The 16750-nt window shown below is 45.6% G+C and overlaps 1 protein-coding gene across 1 annotated transcript in view; it reads right to left on the bottom strand.

The window, feature by feature from the left end:
* The window catches only part of DMAP1 (DNA methyltransferase 1 associated protein 1), a 28179-nt gene that overhangs the window by 2190 nt on the left and 9239 nt on the right, over positions 1-16750 (bottom strand). Inside the window, exons 6-9 of the mRNA XM_038182712.2 lie at positions 15830-15997; positions 14998-15183; positions 12727-12798; positions 1395-1467 (exon numbers count right to left, since the gene is read on the bottom strand). Of these exons, the coding sequence (XP_038038640.1) occupies positions 1395-1467; positions 12727-12798; positions 14998-15183; positions 15830-15997 (499 nt within the window). The remainder of the gene's footprint in view (positions 1-1394; positions 1468-12726; positions 12799-14997; positions 15184-15829; positions 15998-16750) is intronic.

Raw genomic sequence — 16750 nt, 5'->3', positions numbered from 1 at the left:
CTGGGGTGCTGCCTTACCAGCACATCTTAACACAGACCTGAACAGGGCCCTGGCCTCATGACCCCAAACCACTAGCGATGTGTTCACCCACTCAAAGCCCAGGTGGTTTTTCTGCACTCTACGGCACAACAGGGCTGGAGCTCCAGGAAACCCTTGAGATGTGTGCATTTTATAAAGCTGGAGTGGGGAGTCAGAAACCCCTCCTTACCCTCATTGAAAGTGGGCTTTAAGAGGCACTCAGATCCTTCCAAAGGCTTCCCTAGCAAGCTCAGCTGGCACTCTTTCAGCTTCAATCCTGCCATTCCACTAAACACTTTTACACTCCAATTAATCTCCTTCCATCTCTCTCTCCTTTATTGTCAGTCAAAAGATCTACCTATTTTTCCCTGGGCTACGGACTGCTTTTAACGCGAAAAAAAAATGACAGTAACTCCCTTAGTTTTAAAGCAGAGAGGGGAAATCACCCGGGTTGAGCTGCTTTTACCAGCTACAGGAGGCTTTCGAAACTGCACACAGTCTCTGAGGCAACGTATCAAGCCACAGACCAGTTGGCCCAAAAAACTAAGAAGAGCTAACAGAAAGAAGTCAGGGCTGGGAGCGGGTTCAGTCAGCTCTTATAAATCACCGTAAGGCTTTTTTTTTTTTTTTTTTTTTAATTCCTGCAGACACAATGCAGGGGAAAAAGGACCTCAGGTGTCTAATCAAGGGGCACTGCATGCTGGGACCTGTAGTACCTGCGAACCACACTTGCTGCATGGAGGGCAGCAGCTGACCATGGGCTGCACCGCTTCCCCTCTGACTACGAGTGGGTATTGTACGTGGCAAGCAAACCCTGCTTTCTGCTGCTAAGACACTAGAGTTCAAGAGTGAGGGATGTGTGTTTACTTGCCTTTCAGCAGAGGTGCTCCAGATTTTCACACAGCATGCAGCCTATAAAGGGGGGATGAACAGTCCCAGACGCATTTTGGACTTGCCACCGTGAGCAGTAAATTAAGAGGAAACGAAGCTTGAAAGCAAGACAGGGCAGCCCTGAACAATGCGCGTGCCATGGTCACTAACACACTTAGAAGTACCTCTCCCGGCAAGGCTGAGATTTGCCTTCCTAATACTGTGCTGCCTCTCTTGATGGTTAAAAAGGCCCAAACAAGAGAGAAACAAAGGGTCTTTTAAAACATTTTTCTACTGGGAGGAAAGAAAAAAACCCTGTGCATCTTGTTCTGGCTTTTACCCTCTCTCTTTCTTTTTTTTTTTTAAACACATAAAATATTTTAAAAACCATTCACATACTGTTATTCAAGAAACTGGCTGTATTACTAGGGGAAAAAATAGCCCATCTCAAGAACAAAGGCTAGCTCTGTGTGTCTCTTTCTCTCTCGCGTGCCCCCTTTACTCACCTACTCCGAGTTCCATCAGCATCTGCTCCAGGGCTTTAATCTTCTTCTGTCCCACCGAGCTTGGCAGTTTCATCTGGAACACAAAGGTAACAGAGCCACACAGCTCAGAGATAGCCCTCACTCACAGCCGTCTAGTTCAAAAGGCAAGAGAGCTTTTCTTTTTATAGTGCAGGGGGAACAAAAAAAGAAAGGGAGAGAAAGGAAAATCAAGTGGTAAGAGAAGGAGACAGGGGCTGAAAGTTTTCAGACTAGGTCCGAGGGCAGGTATTGAAAAGCCTGGTCGCGAGGGCTTTTATTTTCTCTCTCGTGTGTGTGCAAGACACGCTGTTTTACAGTTTCCATGTGTCACTGAATTAACAACAAAAGTTCTTCTTGGCTTCAAAACCTCTCCCGCGGTGCCCAGCCCATCAAAGGGCTCATTTACACAGTGGCTAATGTGCAATGCTGCCCTACTTTATTCGCTTTAGCCGGCCTGATTAGACTCATGCGCTAACAGACTCACTTCTCCTTTTACCTGCTGAGCCCCAGACCTGTGGGATTCATTTACAGAGCAGGCTTTATAACAAAGGGGAGAGACAGAGAGAGCACAGTTACTTGACTGGCGGAAGTGTGAACACACATTTACATCGGAGCTAAGGGGCTAGGTGAGAGAGGAAGCATCAGATGTGAGCTATGAAAGGCAAGCGGAGCTGGCCAGGAGAGGAAGAATGCATACACTTAGCAGGGTCCTTCCTCTGCATTCATTTGGGCTCTGGCAGGAGTGCTGGCTGCTCAGACCAAGCATTTAATAGATTACAAGCTGCACGAACGCAGCTGGCACAATATGGCAGGGAGAACAGGGCTCCAAGCCCCGTGGATACAGCCGAGAACGAACGAAAGCGCATCCTTTCCTCGACGGTGCTAAAAGGCAGAGCAGGGGAGAGCTGAGTCACAGCACAGCAGCCTCAAACATCTCGCTGCAACACCTCCAAGGGCTGCCCCTCTGTATCCAGCCCTCCCAAGGTGACCCTGCAGCTGCACCTGGGCAGCACCACCCTAACAAAGCCTGCAGCTGCCCTTTCGACAGCCGAGAGGTGAAAGCTGCCCGCAGCCACCCTGCTTATGGATCAGTAGCCCCAGCGTCTGCCAAGCCAACCACGAGCCTGCATCACGGGCCTAGGAAGGAGCTGAGGGAGGAGCCACTCTTTACAGCACCTTAAAACTGGATGTGATGGTCACCTTACATCCCGTAAGCCACTGGTTAAAGTTCCCCAAAACAGACAGCCCAGTATCAGTTTCCCAAATTACACACCTTTCCCGCAGTGCTGCCCTGAAGCAGCCCCTGAAATGAAAACAACAGACACCACCTGCACCTGCTGAGTTCCTCGGAGAGCAGAAATACTGCACCTGCACACCCAAGGGGTAAGAACACCAACCTTAACCCTGCCACAGCTGGATATGGCCCATCGCAGCTCCACAACCCAGTGCAAGGCTGGAAAACCTGCCTTCTCCATCCCATCTTTTCAGATAAAAACCCAGAGTACAGCTGCTACACAGCACCCCGGGGAACAGGCCTTTCACAGTCTGCTCTAGAAAGCATCTCATCCCTTTGCTGGATATTATCACCACAATAGACTCCAGCAAAGGACAAGGTCTACCACCAGGGGAGAGTTTCAAAGAAAAATGCCTGCTCCAAGGGATGCAAAAGGAGCATTAGGGAAAGAAGAAAATCTACCCCTGTGCAAACAGCCACAAGAGTAAAGACTGGAGGCCACCTCTGTCCTATTTTTATACCCCAAGGGTCTCTGGCTCAGCGCTGGGGTTTCTGCACAGCACTGAATTTCATACTTCTGAGACCAAATCTTTATGGAAAGGAAAAAGGCAGCCCAGAGAACTGGGGCTGGAGATGATAGACAGGAGGTCTGGGTTTGTTGGCTGTAGGAAGAGCACAAGCTGCTCCCCTAGGAGGCTCTCACGAGCTCAAGGAACTATTAGCAATACACGCGACTGCTCCAGCAACGCCTCTGAGTGGAACATCATCATGTGTGTCCTGCTCACGTCTGATGGGAGCCCGGTCAACAAACACTGAGCCAAGGTCTTTACTCACGCTCCTACAGATCAGATGATGGGGCGGGGAGAGGCAGGACGAGGTAATTTAACTGCAAAGAAAGGAACACTGGGGATGCTGAGAAGCGGGGCTGTTTGTTTAGTTTAAAAACACATCAATTAAGCTTCCTTTTAATTCAGGCAGGAGGATCTGGCCTGCCAACAGGAAGGCTTCATTGGTTTCTCAAAGCAAGAGTATATTTTAATTTTACCATCATTAAGAAAATGTTATGATTTATGTGGCTGCTGTCAGACTAATATCTTTAGAATTTAGCTGGCTAAGCCAATTCATCTCTAAGACTGATGAAGGCTGATTGCTCTCTATGCAAAATGTATTAAAACTAAATGAGCAGTCTATTACTCAAACGCTGCTGATAATCTGTTAGCCAGGGTCCGTTAGCTGGGCTGCCGTGTTGCAGGGGAGAACTCTTTGTGTCCCGTGAGGCTCAGGCAGGCCCAGGCTGACTTTGGCAAGCCCTTCTTTGTGCTGGTGCTTGCAGCAGGTGGCCACAGATGCAGCAGCGTGCTGGAAGCGATGCCTCAGCTGCCCTCGAGGACCACAGCGCACAGAACAGCTCTCTGGCTATGGATGTGTGAGCTGGGACGTGTGGTTTGTGAAGGCCCCATCTCTGCCTTACTGAAAACACCACCCAGGCAGTCTCGTTGCTCACACCACAGCTCCTGGGATGATCTTGGCATTGTCACAGATCCAGCCCTCTGCAGGGGCTGAGGAAAAAGATGTTCCTCGGAGAACTCCAGCAAGCAACCACAGCTTCCGAGGTGAATGGCATTTGCCCTTTTCTTTCCTTCCTTACACAGGACTATTATTGTTATTTATTATCTTTAAAGTCCCCATGTAATAATAATACCCGGGAAACGGATTGCTCTAGTCAGAAAACTGATTAGCTGGGATTTTTGAGGTTACTATATTTTGGATGCTCTTCTCCTCTGACAGCCTCTCCCTACAGCCCTGTTTGCTCCACCAGCCTGTGCTTATAATTACACCAACGTCGCTTTTGATTTAAGGACTGCAATCTTTTGTCCTGGCTATAAACAACCTGCACTAAACACATGAACTGTGTGTATCAAGAGAAAAATAAATAAAGGGCTACAGAAAATTGCGTGAATCAACAGCACGGAGCCCCGGCGTCAGAGCCCCCCTGAAGGAGGAGGGCACTGCTCAGGAATTTGGGTCGTGCAGCTTGAATAGATGAGCACAGCACCCACCTCACTTCAGCGCAGGGCTGGGCAGACCTGGGGTTGGGCAGATTTCTGCAGAATGCTCTCACGGCCGAGTCCCCTCGAGCTTCTCAGTGATGCAGGATTTTCTACGCCTTTACTTAACGTTCTGCCAACAAAACCTCGCTAATTCACACTAATGACTGGGAGACCTACTGCAAATTAATTGTTAATTGGCCAAATTCATTAGATGAACAAACATGGTAAGAAATAACTGAAGATACAGCCTCCCCAAACAGACTGGCTTCATTTGTTTGTGTTTGTCGTTCAATTTTCATGATTTATGGTAATACTTCTAAGCATAGTCATAAATGTATTTGAGCATATTTTGGAAGAGTAATGAAGCCTACGTAGCAACAGAGCTTGCAGCACGCTGCCCTGGTGTGCCTTCCTCTCCTGGCCAGCACCACCACCTGGCAGGTACAGATTGCCATGGGCATCTGCATTAGGAATGGGACGGGTTTGCACGATCTACAAGGACAGATTCAGCTGGATCCCACTCGTGATTACATCTCTGTGGTCATCTTAAACGTTCTGCTCTCAGTTTACTGCTTTCCTCGTAAATGCTCCATTTTTGGTGCTCACAGCATCCAAAAAGTCCCACTTTGGTGTCGAAACTTTTTGTTTGGTCTCTCACCAAAATGATTTATCAGCAGTTACTCGGACATTTTATATGCACGCTCCCTGATGCTGCACTTCAATCCATTTTAATTCAATTTCGAGACAGTCTTTTCCTTAAACTCACCATTCTCCACCCCTAAACAATATGACTGTCCTAAAACCGTTAATCCTAAAAACTCCACACTTCTGACCTGTGTCTGTACAGCTATAAACTGTGGTTTTATGCACCAGTACCGTTGTTCAGCATTATAATACAGCTCACTGACATTGAAAACCACCTTCTTCATGGATTTCAGCAGCAATTCAAGAAAACTTTCTCATTAGGCACTTTCTTCATGGATGTCTTTAGAGTACTGAATTGCTTAGTGGGTTTCCAGGAAGAAGGAGTGCTGAAGTTTCAGATGAATAATGCTTTTTGCATTTTCTGGCTGAAGATGGGGAAAGAAGGTCAACCTTTTCCCGTCTGCATGGCTCTACTCTGCAGGAGCAGAGAGCCTCTCCACTTCTGCACAGTTTTAAGACTCAAGGAAGAACCATATTAAGTATTCTCGCCTTAGAGCTCCGGAATTTAAAAAAAACCCAACAGAGAAATTCAATTTCAGGTATGAATGTGCACATTTCTGGAAATTTGAAGTGCTTAACTGCTCAGAACTAAAGTCCTACAATGAAAAGTGGATGGGTAATTGCAACGGATATATGCAAAAATAAGAAAAGTTTGAAATTATACAGGTATTCCCTGCCTCAATGAGCATATAAGCTACCCCCTGCCCAAGCTTACAGCCATAGACCCCATGCCTTACGTCAGTGCCTGCTGATCTGCCAAACTAAGATTTAGGATTAAAAAAAATCACACTGCTCTGCCATCTCTACTATGCTATGTAACACATTAAGCACAACGATCACTTTGGGATGGCACGTGACCATCGACTTGCTCCATCAGTGAGGCTTAATGCTAAATAAACCAACCTTTTAAGAAGAAAACATGTCTATATTAACTTATGTAAATGGTTATTTCAGGGTGGTTTTTTTTAGACTGAAGTAAGACATACCTCACAAATTCCCAAACCAATTGTGCATAAACATAAATTCTGTACCTGAATCCTCCTAGTAAATTAAACCAGTTTTACTTGTTAGAGGAATAGACCTAGTAATAGCTTTGTCAAGGATGATGGAGGCCAACAGGTCCCAGAGAAGCACAGAATACTCAGGCACATGGCAAGGAATCAGCTCATTGATCCTAGAAACATTATTGCACCGTTATGCATCTATAGCACTGACTCAGGGGTAAGGCTGAGAGACTTCCCGAAGGGGCCAAAGGTCCTGAAGCATCAATGGCTCAACACGATGAGCTTTTACCCATGCGGGTAAAAAGGTCTTCAAGGTTTCTGTACCATCTTACCCTTTCCCCCCAGGATGCTCTGATCCAGCACAAGTGGCTGCTCTAGTGCAAGGTGTGCCTGCCCATGGCAGGGGGGTCGGAACAAAATGATTTAAAGTCCCTTCCAACTCAAACCATTCTATGATTCTAAAAGGAGAATAACTTGGAATCAACATGAATAACCTGGAAACAGAGTCAGTTTTCTCCCAGTTTGGCATCCAGGTTGTGACAAGAAACAAGGCACCTGAGAAGACAAAGAACTCACACCGTGAAAGGGCTGCCTGTCATTTAGGAGACGGCGATCCTTCCCCTTACGAGCGTTGTGCCTTAAGTAAATACATTGCAAGTCTGGTAAAAATAAAAGGGCTACAGGAAGTGTTTGCATAGGGAAAAAACAGTAAAATACATGGTGCAGAAGAAAGAAATGCAAAGGACATTTTTACTGGACGGTGTTTTACATTAAAAGCACGTTACCAGTACCACACTACAGTACAGACCTGCAGATTCCCAGGTAACCCTGCCCTGCCGCTCTGTACAGGTGTAAAATCAAGTTGAAGCCTGTAAAGGTGACTCCCAGGAATGGCTGCACGGTCCCTAACCAAATGAATAGCACAGACACGTGTGTGTGGTTACAGGGAGTGCCCTAAGAAAGGAGGTGGCACTGTGATGACAGCCTCACACAGCACAAGGATATTGTGAGAACTCCCACATCAGACACACACCCAAGAAACTAGCAAAACATGCACTTAATCTCAAATTTATGTTGCTTTTCCTTTAAATAATTTAACTACACTCACACAAATACAAAAAAAAAAAGCCACAGTGACTGATTACACTCCAATCATTACACTGGTTAAGCTAATGAAAGAAAAAAGAAATATATACGTTGCTTCGCATGAGTTACATACAATCAGGGTGCCTGACAAATGACACCCAGACTCTGTCACTATGTGCACACAAAGGTGACAAAATAAAGGCATTTCAAATCCATCCAGGACTGGCAGACAAAGGTCCCCAAGTCCTGGTGCTGCCCAGCGTTTGGTAGCTGCTGATCCAACACAGAAGCAACACACCTCTTCTTTGTTAGCTACAGCCTGTCCACCTCCTGAGAAGACTGTCCTTTCCAGAACTATCATTTATTTTAGCAGACCCCATTACCGCATCCAGAGTGTGTTCTTTTTACCTGAGAACCTACTAAGGCTTTGGTCCATCTGCTTTCCCACAGCAGATTTCCACAAAAGAGGTGACAGATGAATTTTTCTTCCAGCAATTTAACATTAACTGCCCTGCAGCTCAGCTAAGAACGAGAGCAAAGGAAGGGTGCTGGATTCACCTTCCCTCCTTCATTTAAGATTGTGTATCCTTTTGTTGTTCTTTATAAATACTCTGATATTTTCATCTCGTTTCACTCTTTACAGACATGCATTTAATTAGGAAACGCACCAGCACTCACTTAACCCTAATTAAAGGGCTTGTAATACAACATAGAGATGGCAATGCCTCAACATTAATTTGATCCAGCTTGCATCATTTGTTCCTAACTTTATTCACAGAAATGAGGACACTACCTTCCTCTCATGCCTCTGTCAGGCTCCCCATGGAAATTACTCTCTCCCACTCTTGCAAAGAGTGCAAAATTTACAACTTCACTCTTGAAAAACTGCTAGCAGAAGCAACAAGCACATTTCAGCTAACTAATCCATGGGAAGGTCGGAGCTGGCAACATAAACTTCCCTAACTAATAAGGGAATGCTGATCTCCATCAGACTGTCCTACCAGGATGCCTTGGACCGCAATCGATACAAAACAAATACATTATTAATTGCTGCAAGTAATTAAATTTATCAAATCCAAATAAAAATAACTGATATTTTATGGAACTGCTTCCAAAGCTAAGCCTCTGAAGGGACGGTATTGATCACAGGAGGACAGACAGATGTTTCACATGTTCGCAGCCGATGAGGTCTGGGTTTGCATTAATGACAGGCAAGGAGCAGAGCCAACAGCCTGCGACGCAGAGTAAACAGGCAGTGTGCTTGGCCATTTAATTGTGGGTCAGATCAAATACAGAGAATAAACACACATACAACCCCATCTTCCCCTCAAGCATCATTCATCCTGGAGCCGTAGTAAGCACTCAGTTCATACTCCAAGGGAAAAGGAGAAGAAAAAAAAAAAAGAGGAAAAGAAATCACACATATGCATCGCCCCCCACTACCACAGTAAATTCTTATTCGTTAATCAGTGCTAAAAAACAAAAATGCTCAGCTGGCTAATGAATATTTAAAAGCTGGTGAGTGTGAAAATTTGAATCAATGGGTACTAAAGCTGTACTTGAAATTTTCCTTCCTCTACTTTTTTTAATTGGTTCAACAGGCAATTTGTCTACAAGATGCTAGTTAGCAGAAAGGGTCAGGCTGCTGGCTGAAAGCCTTTTCTGAGAGACGGTGGCCAGCTCTGAATGACTGAGCTGGAGCATCCCTCAGTCCCTTCTGTGGGCTGAGATCTCTACAAACGCCTTTTTACCCTCAAGTTTTGTTTTGTTACCAGATGAGGCATCACTCAATCAATTCTCTTCCAGCTCCTCAGTTTCCAAACCTGTGACAATAGGGCGAGGACGCAGACCAATACCCCAAACACACAGGAATAGGGAGAAATGTCTACCCTTTTCCATCCATCATCTTCCTTCTTAAAAACACTGATGTGGTTATTCAATGACATTAGCTAATTATAACCTAAACCTCACAGCTAAAGCTGTGAGAGAAAATGAGCAACCCGAGGTAAAACACTCTGAGGAGATGTTAAGTATGCGAAAGCTAAGTGCTCTGAACACAATGCAGTCAAAGGTTAAACTGAAAGCTGAACACGACGTGGTACAGACACACTGTGGTGAGTTCAAAACAAACTCAGCTCTGCCCTGCAGAAGCACGGCATCGCCCAGATCACAAATGTGTGGTTACTGTTGGTTTGAGTCCTGGAAAAGATTCAAGATTAATAGCTCCCATTTTCCTTTCCCTTAGGCAGGCCCTCAGCAAAGCTTTTCTCGTAGCTCCCTGCTTTCCCTTTAGTCTCTTCCTCTCCTTTCCCTCTACACATTCCCTACTCATCTCTCATTTCCTCTGGCTCTTTGGCTTTCTGCCCTCCCAGCTGAGCCGATCTGGTGTAACAGGAAGTTTTCTAGAAGCAGCATTGAGAATTAATAATACATTCCTGGTGTTATTTTCATAACACAGTTTTACTAACAGCAATGGCAAAGGTGTAAAAATTCCTTTTCAGGAAACTCATGAAAAGCTTCCCCCCTTCCCAAACATCTGCTGCTGCCTCCTGTTCTCCGTGGCACCAAGGCAATGCACTGACTTGCATTAAGATGAAGCTTTTCATAATGCCCAGCTTCCTCCTGCCATTAGAGAGCCTTGCAATCTGTGCTGTCAGGAGGCAGAGGGGAAATCCCATGCAGAGCAAGGGCACAGGGGCTGTGGCCTTCTTTGCCTGTGGCCACAGCCCTATGGAGAACAATAGGAGACTGAAGCCATTGTGATAGAAGGCAGCTTGTCGAACTCACTGGAGAAGAGATTACTCTTCAGCATCTGCTGAAGGAGAAACTTTCAGTTATGAAGAATAATGGCTGTAAGTGACCATTAATCCTAGAAAAAATAAAAGTCTTCAAATTCAGCCTGCGCATAAGATTTTTGTAAGCTTTAACAACAGGGGGAATTTGAAAAGCCTGGGCTATTGTCATAAAAGCTACTGGGAACAAATTTAGCAGAATACAGACTGCTAACTTTTTCTTCAAAGACTAATTTCTATATATTAATTTTAACTTATCAGACTAATTGTAAATCCTTGGGAAAGAAAAGAATCTCTTTAATCAAAGAGCAATTGCTATTATCCTTGGGATGGTGTGATACATTTTTCACACCTGACAGAGGTTGAGTCCCTGATCTCAGTGCAAAATCCAACTTCACCTAACTATGAAGGCGTAAAGCACGGTAGCAAAGTACAAAATAAAAGAGGACAATAGAAGCCTTTAGGTGAGGAACCCTTCAGGTCCTCAGGCAAAAGAACTTACTGCAGGATATCACAAGCCTTTAGAAATCATTTTCCAATGCGTTCAGGGCAAAATATCTCATGCTGAATGCTGCCAGAGCACAGCTTTCCAGCACAGCACCCCATTTCCTCACCTATCCTAGCCAGCTCCCACTCTTATCAATGCAACACCACTGCTGTGTAGAGGGTTTGTCTCAGAAAACCCACAAGTAAAATATCCATATTAGCACGGACAGTCAACTCCACTTTATACCACTTAACACTTCAGCATCTCTCTCCAGTTCAAAAGGCCTGTCCTGACCTCATGTAATTAATTCTCCCCATCGCCCATATGTGAAGCAAACAAATCTATTAGCTCCCATTTTTAAAAAAAGGAGAAGAATTGAATAAGCAACCCACGTGATTGACTAAAGACCACAAACGAATTCATTTGGCTGGGCGGGAGGCAGGACTCCCATTTCCAAGCATGGAAGCATTGTTTTTTTCACCTAGATCAGTGATTTGCAGTCTTTTTAAATTTGCAAACCACTGGTATTTCTAACAGCAGGATTTACCTCCTTGAAAATTTCAAGCAGAGCACAGGAAGCTGCCCTAGGTCATCTCAGGAGCTTGGATACTGCAGACTGAATGTTGCTGAATCAGACTGCCATACCTCAGCTTATCGCTGCATTTTGTAACTATTACAGAGAACAGGGAGAAGCGTGCAGCACCCATTTTCGCAAAGGCTGGGATTTGAATTGGCCTGTTCAGCACACAAAAAGGCTGCTGACTTTGCCATATGGTTCCATCACTGACAGGTTATTGCTCAGCTTCTTTTTCAGGAGAAAAAAAAAAAAAAACAGGAAAAATCAACCATCAGTTATTAGTTTTCAAAATCCAAATCAATCTCCATAAATTACTCTATTTATCTTAGTGCCGGAGAACACATCTGCCACATCTCCATAAATCTCAACACAGGCGCTGCAGTCTTGCCCATCACTTGCTTTTTTTTTTTTTTTCCAGTTTCTCAAGGCTGTAGACCCTTGCTTACACAGATAACCTGCAGGTGGTGGCACTTCTGTACTAAAGAGGTCCTGCAGCAGTGGCTTTGCAGGCGCAAACCACCTCTAACACGCATGTGCACCTGCAAGTCGAAGCAGCATGATCCCCAACACATTTTTATGAACAGCCCCAGGGCATCCCCCGCAAGATCTAAAACTGTTCTGACATCAAAACAACATCCCGTAAAATGTTCTTTAAAAGCAATCGAAGAAGTGAGGGCACGGAACTTACTTCTCCACCTTTGCTGCAATAACGTAACTAAGGATTATTATTTTTTTACTAGGAAAAAAAAAGCACTTGTACTAGGCAAACAAGATTTTACTGTTAAAACCCCTCTAAAAACATGCAGCCAGGCAGGCAGGTTTAACTGACTCTGTATCCCAAAAGCTGTCGCTAAGATACAGACCTCAAGTCTTGCAGATAGAACAGCAAGTTCTGTTCTCACGGATATCTGTATGACAGGATGAACAAAGGGGCTTTTCCCACAAATATTTTCCAAAGCTAAACAATGGTAATAAAAAGACTAAAAGTCAGATGCGTTTACAGCTCTCTCTTTTTCAAGTCACAACCTGAACATGTAGTTCTTAAATTCGCCTTCTCATCTATTAACGCGTGTGCTCTACAAGCCCTTTTACGTTTGGCTGCAAGCTGTGCTTGGAGCAGACAGCTCCGTTTGGGTCTGTCACGTGTGCCTAACAGCAGAGCGGGCACACCAGCAACAAACACAACAAGCTCAGGTGCCTCTGCAAGGCGATGTGCTGGCTTTCACAGAGCCCGCATTCCATGTTTCTGAGTCTCCACATTTACAGAATTCCTTTCTTATTTTAGAGGCAAGATCTTGACTTTCTTTAGCTATAAAAGGAGAACAGGCAGACTGAAAGATATTAACAGAGGTCCCAGGGGACCAGAACAACAGCCTACCCTCTGGCTTCGCAGCGTGACACCTGCAGATTTGAAGTCAGGAAACTTGATGCCAGCAGTCTCAGGAACGGCCTGAAAGAGATCGAAACAGGATGTGTTGATGGAGGAAACAAGAAACACAGGACTTGATAGAGACGCTATCTGAAGGGGAAACACTGTTTCCTATGACAGAGAACCACCTGCCGTGGCCACATGTCAGAGCTGAGGAAAGAGGAAAATCCCAAGCAAACTCACTGAGAAAAGTACTCCAATTATAGATATCTTCAGAAAGCTTAAGCACTTTGCTGGTTTGTTTTAAATACACTGCTCTGCACAAAGCCTTGCACCCATCCAACAAGCATAAACCCTAACCCTAAAGGGTGGCACTAACATCCGCATATTCACACAGTGCCATCCTTACCTTATGCCCATTTCACTGACTGAAACAGCCCAAGAGTTCTCTAAATCTGGGCTTCCAATTGTAAATCCTCTGTGATACAAGCTGAGAAACCTCTGTGCACGGCTGGGCATAAAAAAAAATTATCATCATCTGTGGTCAGCCCAATCAACAGAGGTACCAGGAGGAGTTTTCTAAGCGTGCCCACGGTGGAAAAAGTAAATCTCTTAACTACCAACAGGGCTCATGAAATCTTAAGGGTTCTCTTTGAGCTTTGGAGGTAGCAGCCTCTCTCCCTGTATAGAGGATATAAAATAACATAATAGAGGGAGAGGGCTGCAATCCAAAACCAATCCTCCCTGCTTCCTGGGGATGAAGGTTGGCTTTCAGATGCCCTGAACTCTGCTCCCCCAGCCTGTTGCTGAACACCCTGACAGAAGCAGTGAGGGTAAATCAGGATGGCTGGCTTAGCTGAGACAACTCTGACTGCACTCAGCATAGAAGCAATTAAATGGGTTCTTTTGCCTTGCGTGCCTGTACATGCTGTAAACGCTTCAACCTCAATTGACTCTTTGGTAAATGATTTTCCTTTGTTGAAATGATGCTGATGCAGCTCCCGATTCAAATTCTTAGTTAAAATGCAATTTTTTTCTTAACATTTCCCGGCTATGGTTGGTAATTGACTCCTAATGGACTCTGTCATGGTTGAAATGATGCTAGTGCAACAACAGAAACTGCTTCTCTGCCCACCCTGGCGTGCCTATCCAGTGTAAGCCTACAGACAGGCACCAGCCCTGCAGGCAGTATTTCGGGCTAGCCTCCCTCACCTTGGCATCCTCAGCATCCTCCCAGTTCCATTCTCTATCACCACCCTTTTTTTTTCCCCCATTACCACCAATGAAAAGCTCCTTTATTCAGAAGAAAGTAAACCAGCAATGGGTGAGCTTTACCTGATCAGCCCTCACAGGAATTCCACGTGCAATGTCCCCAGTGCCACTGTATTCATAATGTGGGCTGGGGTAAGGTGGAGGTGAGGGGGGAGTTTTATGGTTGTGGTGGCTATTAGGCACACTTAATTTGGCAGTAACTGTCCAGTATTCACTAATTTTCTCCCTTCTCTGCACAGACCCTTTTGGAGGAAGATGACAAGTGCTCTCTGCTGACGGTGTGGATGGACAGGAATTTCTAGGGACTAGCTGGAAATATCTGAGATGTTGCAACAGCTCCTTTCTACCAAAGGTGCTGAGTTTAGTTCTCCAGGCTGACCAGTCCCAACTCTCTCAGCCTCGCCTCATAGGACAGGTGCTCCCGTCCCTTGGTCATCTTGTTGACCCTCCACTGGATGCTTTCCAGTGGTGTTCACGTCTCTCTCTTGTACTGGGGAGCCCAGAACTGGACACAGTAACCTAACAGGGTTGATCTGATCACAGCTGAGGTACACATATTGAGCTTGGGGACATGCTCCTGAGACCCATGAATAGGGAAGGGAGGAAAAACACCAGCAAAGAAAAGGAGGCAGGTGATAGATAATGGGTCTGTGTGACAACCCTGCACAGCAGTACCAAAATACCCTTTGGAGAAGCAGAGGCAGATGTTTCTCTCTGCCATGAGGCATGAATGGCTGTCTGACACCATTTCATCCCATTTCTCAGGTAGGGAAAGGAAAATGTGACTTAAACTGGCACTTTTCAAGTGGGAGGGAGACAGCGTATCAGAGTTCTCTGACAATGACTGGACAGACCATTCTGCCTTCCAAAAAATCATCCAAAAACAGATCTGCCAGAAGGCATCCACCAGCCACTCTCCCCTAAAAAGCTGGAAGCTATAATTGCTGAAGCAAGCACATGCCACCCAGACAGAGCACAAAATGGGGAGAAAAAAAGAAAAATGTTTACAGGCTTCTCTGTCTCCTTCTTCTGTGGAAGCTTCTTCTTAGGAGCCTTGCGTTCGGCACGTCTCTGTTCAGTGGTGGTGTCAGCAGCTGTGATGAGTTTTTGCAGATCTTGTGTTCTCTTCTCTCTCTCTTTCTTCCTGGTTTCAATTTTGCGGAGCTCCTGAATGAGGTATTCTTCTTCTGCCACCTGCAGACAGAGCACAGAAAGGCAATGAGAGCAGCAAAGGAGGCCTAGCAATGCAAGGGGGCCATCTACTGATAACAACTCTGCTCTCGACCAGCCTGGAAATGCCTTTAAACTCCCCTGCCTAATGTCCTGAAGACAATGTGAATTGCAGAGCACATTATGCTCCACAGCCTCGCCCTGCATCCATGGCAGTGTCAGTCTACAAACTAGCAGGTATGGCAACATCCATGGTCCACCCTTTAGCAGCAACCACGATTGATTAATCCCACCTTCAGACAAGGAGACTGAGCATAGAGAGTAGAATAAAAAAAAAAAAAAAGCCCACTTATGCTGTAGTTGCAAATGCAGTGCTATGAAAAGCTGGCTCTCCGCCCCAGACATAACATGTAGTTGTATCTAGTATCAGCACGCCAATAAAGGTGAGAGAGACCAGTAGTCATGAACTTGTCATTAGAGTGATCTAATGACAGAAAAGAATTCTCCCTCCCAAACTCTGAGGAACACACAGCTGCTTAATCTCTAAGCAGAACTTAGACTGGACACGAAAACAGCATCACCTTTCTCTTTCCCGCCTACGTCACCCATCTACTGACTCAAGGCTGGCATAGTTCTTGTGGGGGCAGTGGTGCTCTCTTCCCCCAGATACCTGTTCTGGTGTCCTGTTGTACAGCCTTTCCAGTTGTTCCTTCCTCCTCCTCTCATGGCCAGCATCGAAGACTGGGATTTTCAGGTCTGTGCCCGGAGCTGCGCGGATGTTAGCCAGCTTGGCACAGATGTGGTAATAGCGTTCCTTCAGGTCCTCCACTGACCGTTTCTGTGGAAGACATCACAAGAGGACAACATTATGAAAGAACCAAGCAAAACCTTGTACAGGATCCAGCTAAGGACCAATGGATGAAGGATGTCAGGTTGGGTGTAAGAAACAACACCTATGTGGTGGATCAGCAAGGAGCCTTGTCAGAGCCTGTGGAGCCAGAGGGAAGGGGGAGTTCCTCTGAACCGTGCATATTAACTGCCAGGAGTTCAAAGCCACTGCTTTAAAAACTCCCACCAGAGGGTCCAACATTACAGCTGAGGGTTAGGGAGACTACAGAAGTGAACTGCTCCGGATAAAAAGATGTAAGAAGAGTAATTGCCTCAAGAGAAGGAAATCTGTGACCAAGAAACTCTGAAAAGCACACCGGAGGCCTCCTCCAAGCTGCTGCAGACAATGGCTATTTAAGCTATAACCAAGAAGGTATCAGCTGCAACCATTCATTACCCCTCGGTTACACAGAGCCTGAGCTGTGTTCCCTCACTGCAAGCAGTGAAGGTGTTTGGACTGGCCAGCTGGGCAGACTCTTGTTATTCCATTTTGCTACGTGCTTTTCATCTGAGCCTCCAGCTTTTGGAGCTGTTCCATGGGAACCGTATCATTCTCCTGTGTCTCCAAGAGGCAGGGAAACAGGAGATTTGGGATCACAACACCAGGGCTGCATCTTCAGCCTACTAATGATCCCTACTTCAAAGAAATAGCAGAAGCCTGCACCAGGTCAGATCACAAGTCAGCAGTAGTAGAAGAGAAAAA

Source organism: Anas platyrhynchos, chromosome 8, assembly GCF_047663525.1.
Source record: "Anas platyrhynchos isolate ZD024472 breed Pekin duck chromosome 8, IASCAAS_PekinDuck_T2T, whole genome shotgun sequence".
Lineage (NCBI taxonomy): Eukaryota > Metazoa > Chordata > Aves > Anseriformes > Anatidae > Anas > Anas platyrhynchos.
The sequence above is the reverse complement of the archived record's forward strand: the minus strand, read 5'-3'. Positions and strand labels throughout refer to the sequence as shown.